Consider the following 10,174-nt stretch of genomic DNA (forward strand, 5'->3'; position numbering starts at 1 on the left):
TTTACTGAAGGGACAGCAGGGACGTGGTGGTGTGTTTTTGTTAAATAAATGGCCAGGATCCCATGGCTAGAGCAGCTCTCCTCAAGTATTTAATGCTGGCCCGACGTGTCACACACAGCCCCACAGCTGGACAGCGCAGAGAGGAAGCTGCAGGCAGCAAAAAGCAAATGTCCGGGAAGATCTGTGATTAAATTTCAGGTTAATAGGGAGAGTTGCACTGTGAGGCTGCAGAGCACTGACCCAGAGCAGGAAAGCCACGCACAACTGAAGAGAAAAGCACTGGGACATGGTTTAGTAGTTGTCAATTCCAAACGTTTAATGGATCATGGGTTCACTAGAGCCAGTCTGGAATCAGGGTATTTCAGGTCATTCAAGAAAATCCAGAATCTTAATGCACTTTTTTGTTTTTTTGCGCTTAAGCAAGGCATCACAGCAACCAGACACTAAATAGTTCCCACAAAAATATTTAATTTCCACAGTATTTTCTTTCAGTATCTTTAGTGAATTATGTAGAATTTTACAGGAGACAGTACTTAATGCAATATACAGAATAACAGGATCAGCCTGAACAACTTCTTCCTTTTTTTCCAACTCTGCCCCCCTATTTAATTCTCCTGGTCACTCTGTCATGACTGCACATTTGTCCTTTTTTTACATGAACATTTCCATGTGCGAAGTGGAATTTCAGAATGTTCAGCACTGCAGCCCTTGCAGGGTGCAATGCCTGGGGTGAGTGGACACGAGTCCAACAGACTAGAGAAGCACCTTACATACAATATGTACATGGAGAGCACATTCTGCAGCTTCACTGGGGCTGGAAAAAACATAAGACAATCCAGGGGAGGTCTGCAATTCCAGTGGCTTAAGTCAGAGCTTCCTATGTTAGAACGCCTGAAATGAAAAATCCCGAACATCCCAGTCCTCACATGATTTAACATCCCCTGGTGGGGTTATCAGCATGTGTGATTTGTCTACGCTGCCTTCCAACACACGTGGAACATTCTGCAAAACAGTTACTTCCATGGCACCGGAGCCCGGGGTTAACTCAGCCAGAGGAACAGCAGCTACAGAGTTTCCACAGCAAAAGCAGATGTCAGTGAGAGTGGTGAGGAGACAGCACAGCCCCAGAGCTGTGACCCCACAGACAGCAGTGCTCTTTCCCCTTAAAGTGCTCAAAAAGGGATCACGGAGCTCAGAAGGTCCCGGCCAGTGCCAAATGCCAAAAAGGCTTTGGAACAGCCGTGCTGGCCTTTGAGACACTACCCCAGGCACTCCAGTGCTGTGCCATCTCCCCAGAACAGGATGTGGGGGAGCTCCCCTCCTCCTGGTACCCCTCTGTGGCCATCTCACCTGAGCTCCTGTCACGAGATGTTTGAAATTCCAGTCTCTGACAACACCGAGGTCGTGGAACTGTTGGTATGCACCCCCTGGGCACCCGAGTTTAGAAGCAGCTGGCACAATGCCAGGATAATTTTGTTTATTTTTTAAAATCTGGGATGCTTAACTCTGTTTTGGAAGAGTTTGCAAGTTAACTAACTGTATAAAAATACAGTGTAGCTGTAATATTGCTCTGAAAAGCACTTTTGCAAACTTTTTTTTTTTTTTTTTCTGTACAGACTGGTAAATAACATTACCAGATAATATAATACATTTTTTAAATAAAAAAAGGAACTCTCTCAAAGTCTGAACACTAAAGTCTAAATAGCTTGTTTAAAACACAACAGTGTGACCCATGAAAATTCTGTTTTGCATGGTTAAATTATAGCAGCATGGTTACTGGCTTTTCAAGGAATTTCTTGAACTCAGCAAGCCACTGTGCTCCAACTGCTCCATCCACAACACGGTGATCACAGCTCAGGGTGACAGACATCATGCTGGCCACGTCAAAGCTGGGAGAAAAACAACAAAAAAAGGGTTAACACACTCCTCTGCAAGGCAGTGCCACTTACACAGCAGAAAAAGCTACTTGGAGAGCCAGGAATAGCAGCTGGAGCTTGGTGGCAGATGTTTCCCCCAGCTGCACTGGGGAGCAGATCATGTTCATTCCTTCTCTGAGGAAAACCAAGGAAGGAACTCCCCACAGGCACTAAAAACACCTCTGGGTGTTCCCCTTAGGGCAGGGAGCTCAGCTGTCCTTGCAGCAGAGAAGACAGCCCCACACAAAGGAAAACAACCCTTTTAGCTGCAAGCAAGGGGATATTAGATACAGGATCCATCCTTTAGGCTCTCCTTAAATGCAAATTGAAGCAGGCACTGAAAGCACTGTGTCAACAGTACATTTTAGGGTTTTTACAATTATTATCTAATGTAGGTGTTAGGAAACTAGGCATGATTTCAGGGTTTGAGCTCAGGATCAGATGAAAACTCACCCTTTCTCATTATCAGCTGGCACTAGTATTTCTTTTGAGGAACCCACTGCCAGGATGCAGGCTTGAGGTGGATTGATTATGGCAGAGAAATTCTTAATCCCATACATTCCTAAATTGGAAATCGTGAAAGTCCCACCCTAAAAGAAAACAAACACATTCATGGGCAAACTCAAAATACTGGTTTATGTGGGAATATGAGGAGAGGGGGGGACCTCCTTCCAGTCTGCAGCTTCCTGATGAGGGGAGGCTCTTTGGTGAGCAGGGACAGGATCCAGGGAGCAGCTGGAGCTGTGCCAGGGGAATTTGGGATGGAGATCAGGGAAAGGCTTTTCCCCCAGAGGGTGCTGGCACTGCCCAGGCTCCCCAGGGAACGGGCACAGCCTCGAGGCTGCCAGAGCTCCAGGAGCCTTTGGACAGCAGTGCCAGGGATGCCCAGGGTGGGATTTGGGGGTGTCAGTGCAGGGCCAGGGGCTGCATTCAATGGTCCCTGTGAGTCCCTTCCCACTCAGGATATTCTGTGATTACTGAACAAGGCTCAAACATCACAAAACAGCCTTTGCTCCTTTTAAACAAGCCAAGAGCAGCAGAGTTTAACACCACCATGGGTTTCTCACCTGGAATTCGTGAGGCTGGAGCTTCCCTTCCCGGGCTTTGGCTGCCAGGGAAGCCACGTCCTTGCTGATGGCAGCCAGGCCCTTGATGTGGGCGTTGAAGACGATGGGGGTGATGAGCCCTGCGGGGGTGCTGACAGCCACACTCACGTCCACCACGTGATTCCTGCAACACACACAGCAGCTGAAATCACTCCAGCAAGGGAGCAAACAGAAAAAAATCAAAACAGTCCAGATTAACCCAAATTTAACATGAATTTGTGACAATTATTTCACCTTGCCCACCAGCCTCAGACTCAAAGATTTTATCACTTTAACAGAACCTCTCACCTTCACATCATATTTTTCCCCTCCCTCAAATCCCAGCAGAAGTTCTGTTTTGCCATGAACGAAGGAATTTTCTGGCTCTGACCATGCCATACACTTACTGCCTAATAACTGTGTCCATCCATGAAGAATTTGCCTCAGGCACCTTCAAGCATGCCAATGCAGAAGCTTTAATTATGAAATCATTGACAGAAAGCTTAATGTTCTCCGAGACCTCCTGCAAAAGAAGAGATTCCAGGTGTCAGTCTGTCCCCTGCACATCCCCCCAGCTGATGAGGGTAGTCACTGCAGTTCACAGGGGACATTAGGAAACAATCAACCACTTGCAAGCATTAAAATTCAAGGATAATCTAGAAGGTGGAAGTATCTCCATAATTTAAGAACATAGGTTTTTTAAATGTTTCGTTTTCCTCAAACTTGGCTTAGAATTATTATTCTACCTAATTTTTTTTCACCTTTCTCACTATTATAAAGCTTTCTATCCTTTTATTTTCCACCTGAAATAATGAATCACCACCAAGCAGAGCTGAGAAGAGCCCCTTAGGGAAGTCAGGAATCAGCAGACGTGAGGAAAATCTCATTCTGTCACAGACAGTCCAGAACTGACCCACAAAAGGCATGGAAAAGAATGGTTTTTTTCCCAAGCCAAGATCCTAGAACTCACCTGATTGAGCTCTTTCCTTAGCACCAGGACTTTTCCCATGTTGACATCGATGGACAGGTAGTAGTGAGGTATCGTTTGTTTGGACTGCATCAGCCTCTGAGCAATGACCTGGGGGTGTGCAGAGCACGGAACACAAATCAGCCTGGAACATTCCCAGCTCAACCAGTGATCTTGGAAAAGACTGGAGCCTTACCCTGCGAATGTTGCTGATGGGGATGTCCGTGAAGGTCCCCTCGGGTGCTGCCCCCACTGCAGCAGGAATTGCCTCTGGAGCTGCAGCCTGCAGGGAACACCAGCGTCACCGCCAGAAACACCCAAAGAGCACCTGCAGCTCAGTGCTGAGGCCAAGCTGCCTCTTGGGAAGAGCAGCAGCTATTTCCACCTCTCCAGTGCCCACCAGGCTCCTTCTGACCCCTACATTTGGCTACAAAATGCAGTATGGAGTGTTTTAGCAGCTCGACACGGAGATGTGTTGCTGTGAAGCTCCCAGACCAGCCAGTCCTGCTCTGGCTGTTGTACAGTGCTGGGGGGGCTCTCCCAAACTGCAGCACACAGAGAAACACCTCCATCAGCTCAGGGACAACACAAACCACAGCATCAGAACACTTCTGGGGCAGCAGCGACAGGCTGGGGTTTGCCAGGTCTGGCTTTCCTTCTGATCCCCTCTCTTCAGCAATGCTGGACCAGCTGGGACTGGGTGAGCTCAGCCCGTGCAGATTTAGCAGCCAAAGGAAGGCTTGGGAGCACACTATTTTTTTTCTTAGTGGAGTATCAAAGGACAAACAAAGGGAGAAGGCTTCATCAGTGTTTCTGGCAGGTTAAATTTCCCAACCTTACAGTCACCACCGCCCACACAATCCAGCAATGCCAGTTCCATGCAGGAACTGCCCTTCCACAGAGCCTTTCCATTCCTGTAATACCCATTCCCACAGATTTCCAGCCTACTCACTGGAGCAGCCTTTGATGGCACAAATGACTCCACATCTTTTTTGGTGATTCTGCCATCTGGTCCAGTACCTGAAAGAGGCAAAGGAAAATGGGAGAACATTTTGAATATTTCCGACATGGCTTTGCTTCTAAAGCAAAGTTTTATTCAACAGAGAGAATCACTGAACACAACTCCTGGCTCACAGCTGCACAGTCAGGAAGAACAGGAAAATATGGATCTACAGGGACAGAAAACTGACAGTGAGAGCAAAGAAGTGGAAAAGAAAGGTACCTTTCACTTGGGTAAGGTCGATTCCTTTCTCTGCTGCCAACTTCTTTGCCAGGGGACTGACCACGACCCTTCCTCCTTTGCGGGGTGGCCCCGCTGAGGGGGCTGCTGGAGCAGGAGCAGCAGCAGGCTGGGGAGGAGGAGGAGCAGCTGCAGGAGGTGCCATCACCTTAACAAAGAATCAAAGCCATCAGTGGAACCCACAGCAAGAGAACTGGCCCATCTAATTATCAATCAAGAGATAATGACTCATCTGCACAAAGGCTCCCAGAAATGAAATCAGAAACTCACTGGGAAGGAGGTCAGCTGAGCTATACACCAAATAAAACAAAGAACTTATGCTCCCCATTTTCAAGGATGAGGAGGCACAAGCAACAAGCTGGGAAAAAGATGAGAATGAATGAAACCTGCTGTAGGTGTTGGAGGGCAAATCAGTGATCACTTCTCAACACACGGATCAGCCTTGCACTCACAAATCAGAACACTCCTCCTGAAGCCTGGGCTTCACATTGTCAACAGCACCTTGGGTCAGTGGTGCCCCTGACTTCTCCTTACCTGTGGAGGAGGAGGAGGAGAAGGAGCTGCTGCCTTCATGTCAGTGACTGCAGCAGCCTGGTAGTCAGCAAAGGCTGGAATATCAGCCTCCTTCTCCACAATGATGCACAGAGGAGCTCCTAAGGGCACATCTCTTGTTCCTTCAGGCACCAAGATCTTTGCCAGGTAGCCTTCCTCCTGCACTTCAAAGCCTGCAGGGGAGAGAAACAACACTGAGGAACTGAAGAGCTGCTCCAAGTGCTGCTGCTGGAGACTGGCAGCTGAAGCAGGAGAATCCTTTCCAGCAGGGAACCTCTCCACACACTTGCTAAGAAGGATTGATGAGGAAATAAAAGTGCTTTTAGGAGCACTTTAGGAGTTCTGAAATTCCACTTCGCACATGGAAATGTTCATGTAAAAAAAGGACAAATGTTTGGCTCTCCAGTGGAACGAGATGTTAACAAAGCCTGTCCCACAGCACCACCCCCTGAGCAGCCAGAGGAGCTGGCAGAGGCTGCTCAGGACCCTTCCAAGGGCACCTCACCCACCCTGGCTGGGGACTCACCGATTGTGGCTTTGTCTGTCTCAATTTCGGCCAGTAAGTCTCCCTCATTCAGCTTCTCCCCAACCTTCTTCTCCCACCTCTGCACTGTGCCCATTGTCATGGTGGGTGACAGAGCAGGGAGGGTGATCTGGGAAGGCACAGAACACAACAGAGTCACATCCTGCTCACCCAGAAGGCTCAGGAACACACTGTGACCTCCTGGGAAATGATGCCAACCTAAAGAAGCAGCTTTAATGCACTCCTGGGTCTGGCTCCAGGACAGCCAAGCAGAGCTGTCCCACTCTGCTGCTTTGGCTTCTTTTAGCAAGGCCTGAGCAGGAGAGCAAGCAAGAGCAGAGGGCAAGAAATGGACAAATCAAAATGATCATCACTGCCATCACCCTGCAAGGCTAAGGAAGGCTGCAGCAAGTCACTTTGTCATTGTGACACACACGGGGAGCAAAACTGGGCAGAGGGGGCAAGCAGAGGGAAGAAAGCAACTTTAGTAGCCAAAACACAAATTTAGAAGCCATTCATTAATTGTTTTATTACTGTTTTAGAACATCTCAGACAAATCAGTTCCCACATGCTTCATCTGTGGGATGGGGTTCAATATTCCAGAGTTTATTTTTCAAAGCAACCCCCTGTACAAAGTGCTCAAATCCATCAGTGGATACACTTCAAAACCTAAGCAGAGCAAAAAGGTTATACCCACAAACACAGTTCATTACTGGTCACCCACAGACACATCTGGTGTGGTCAGCAGAGCACCACAGACTGGAGTTCTGCTCTGAGATATGAGCAGAGCTTACTCACACTAAGCACAAGGGCTTTTTATACCACAACTGTCCAAGTAATGCAGATTTGGCACATTTTTCAAGACAACAAGCCTGGAGGGACAAGTCTCTCCTCCACCAGCAGCTGGGATGCTGAAATGAATTTATTAAAAAAGCTTTCTGGGATGCCCCCCAACACCTGCTCTAAGCACACAACAACTGAAGTGGCACAGGCAATAAATTCCCTTTCCAGACAGTTTTTATGACAAAATGCCCCACAGGTAGCAATGCCAGGAGCAGAAAAAGAGTGCAAGAAGCCTTAAAGCAGGAGCAGTGCTCTCTTACCTGCATGTGAGGAGGGTAAGAGCTGCCAGGGGCCTGAGGAGAAGGCTGAGGTGGTGGGGAGGGGGCTGCAGCTGGAGGGGGAGGCACTGAGGCTGCGGGGGGCAGCAGCTGCTGCGGAATCCAGGGTGTAATTTTTGAAGGCATCAATATATTCAGGCCTGGAAGAACACACAGAGCCCCAAAGCCCGTCAGGTGATGGCCTCAGTCTTTCACTCAAGGCACCCCAGAAGCCCCAGGAGGGAAAATTCACATTGAGGGTTAGGAAAATACATACTTTTCTACTGTGATGCATATTACTGCCCCAATAGGAACATCCCTTGTTCCTTCAGGCACCAGGATCTTGGCCAGGTAACATTCCTCCAGGCTCTCAAAGCCAACTGTAGCTTTGTCTGTCTCCACCTTTGAGAGAGAACAGGAAATGGTGAGCCCAGAGCCTCACAGTGTGTGTTGTAGGGTCACAGCTCTGGAGAAATCACCCTGAGGCAGCAGCTCTAGGGAAATCTGCCCTCAAACCGGCTCTGAGAGGCTGACAGCCACTCCTTCCCACCAGCATCCCTTGGGATCTGGGATCCCAAATCTGTCTTCAGCCAGGGACAGCCCCCAGGCCACACGTGCAGCTCAAGAGAGACCAGCCCAGCCTCGTCCCCAGGATACCTCTGCTATGAGATCCCCTTCGTTGATCTTGTCCCCTTCCTTCTTCTCCCAGCGCGCGATGGTGCCCATCTGCATCGTGGGGGACAGCGCTGGCAGGGCCACCTGTGAGGGACAGGGCAGTGTCACAGCCCAGACAGATCCAGCAGCAGGGAGCACACACGGGGACAGAGACAGATCCTCAGCTCAGCGTGGGATGTGGGGCACGGATCTGCTGCAAATCCCCAGCACTGCCCCAAGCTGCTGGTGAAGATCCCTGGCAAAGCCACGCTGGGTGCTGAGGGCAGAGGCTGTGCTTGCCCCATCCCTGGAAGTGTTCAAGGTCAGCCTGGGTGGGGCTTGGAACAACCTGGGACAGTGGAAGGTGTCCCTGCACGTGGCTTTAAGGTCCATTCCAACTCCTTAACACTCCACGATTCTACCAAGAAAAGGTTCCAGAGAGCCAGGGCTTGGCCTGGGTCTGCCAAGGACCAACAGCGGTGCTGGGATAAAGGACCAACAGCCACCCAGGGGCTTGAGCCTAAGTGGTGCCAAAGACACAAAAACCACCGATTTTCTCCCAGTTTGGGCGGCCAGGCGTTGGAACAGGTTTACCCACGGAGGTGGCGGAGTCCCCAGCCCCGGGGGCGTCTAAGAGCCGTGTGGGTGGGGGGCTCCAGCGGCAGCGCTGGCTCGCTTATCCTGCGGGACTTTTCCAGCCTTGATGATCTCAATCCCCGGGGCGAACTGAGCCGCACGGGGAGGGGAGACGGAAAACGCGGAGGGGGAAAGAGAAAGGGCAGGGAGGGGGAAAGAAAAGGGGCAGGGAGGGGGAAAGAGAAATGGCAGGGAGGGGGAAAGAGAAAGGGCAGGGAGGGGGAAAGAGAAAGGGTAGAATTGGGGAAAGAGAAGGGGCAGGATTCGGGAAAGAGAAAGGGCAGGGAGAGGGAAAGAGAAGGGGCAAAATTGGGGAAAGAGAAGGGGCAGGATTCGGGAAAGAGAAGAGGCAGAACTGGGGAAGGAAAAGGGGCAGGGAGGGGGAAAGAGGAATGGCAGGATTCGGGAAAGAGAAGGGGCAGGGAGAGGGAAAGAGAAAGGGCAGGGAGGGGGAAAGAGAAACGGCAGGATTCGGGAAAGAGGAGGGGCAGGGAGGGGGGAACAGAAGGGGCAGGGAGGGAGAAAGAGAAAGGGCAGGATTCGGGAAAGAGAAGGGGCAGGGACGGGGGAAAGCGAAGGGGCAGGGACGGGGGCAGGATTGGGGACAGCACGGGGCAGGGAGGGGGCACGGGGGACAGCCCGGGGGTGACTCTCACCTTCTGGTGCGCCGGGAGGCTGCAGCAGCGGCGCGGCACGAGCCGGGGCCAGGCGGGCGGCGGCAGCAGCGGGCGAGGCGCGGGGCCGCCCCAGACCGGGCCGCGCCGGGCCGGGCCAGCCCCGGCCCCGACCCCGGCCCCGAGCGCTCGGCGGGGCCGCACCAGGCCGGGCGGCCGGGCCGCGCCCCGGGACACGCGTCGCGCCAACACCCGCCACATGCTGGGGCTGGGCTGGAGCCGGGCTGGGCCGGGCGGACCGGGGCCGGCGGCGCTCGGTGACCTCCGTGCGGGCGGCGCGGCGCGACACTGGGGCGGCCGTAAAGCGGCGGCGGGCGGGAGCGGGCCCGCCTCAGGCACCGCCTCAGCGCCGCCCCGCCCGCAGCGCGGCGGCCCGGCCGGCTGCCCGGGGGCTCGGCACGGGCACACCGGGGCTCCGTGTGGCTCTGCACAGCTCCCTGGCAGGGAGGGGACGGCCGGCGGTCGGCTCTGCTCCGCGGGAGCAGGAGGAGAGGGAACGGGCCGCATAAACGTGGATGCACGCGTGGGGATGGCGCCAGGCTCCGTTCAGTGCGGCAGGAGCGGCCGCGAGCGACAACAGAGCAAGTTCCACCTCGACCTAAGCAAGAAGTTCTTTCCGCGGGGGGCGGGTTTGTCCTGAGATGTGCTCTCGCTGCCACGTCCCAGGCTTGTCTGCCGCACTGTTTACACTTGGTTTATTTCTGCCCAGCTTTCCTCAGAGTTACTTTCCCGTTCCTATGCTTGCTAACTTGATCTTGTAGCAAGATCTCTGGAGTCAGAGTTAAAACTCATTTAAAGGTGACGCTTTTTGCTTTTATGGGGGAGAA

The 10,174-nt window shown here is 52.1% G+C and overlaps 1 protein-coding gene across 1 annotated transcript; it reads right to left on the reverse strand.

Moving 5' to 3' along the window:
• Positions 1 to 448: 448 nt before the first annotated feature.
• On the reverse strand, positions 449 to 10,157 carry DLAT (dihydrolipoamide S-acetyltransferase). The gene is given in 15 exon segments (XM_053996931.1): positions 449 to 1,889; positions 2,370 to 2,506; positions 2,984 to 3,146; positions 3,409 to 3,524; positions 3,972 to 4,079; positions 4,165 to 4,251; positions 4,921 to 4,984; positions 5,187 to 5,356; positions 5,743 to 5,933; positions 6,287 to 6,413; positions 7,387 to 7,488; positions 7,490 to 7,544; positions 7,661 to 7,785; positions 8,041 to 8,142; positions 9,330 to 10,157. Coding segments are annotated over 15 exon segments (2,202 nt in total). The 5' UTR covers positions 9,855 to 10,157; the 3' UTR covers positions 449 to 1,759.
• Positions 10,158 to 10,174: the final 17 nt, after the last annotated feature.

Source organism: Vidua macroura, chromosome 22, assembly GCF_024509145.1.
Source record: "Vidua macroura isolate BioBank_ID:100142 chromosome 22, ASM2450914v1, whole genome shotgun sequence".
Lineage (NCBI taxonomy): Eukaryota > Metazoa > Chordata > Aves > Passeriformes > Viduidae > Vidua > Vidua macroura.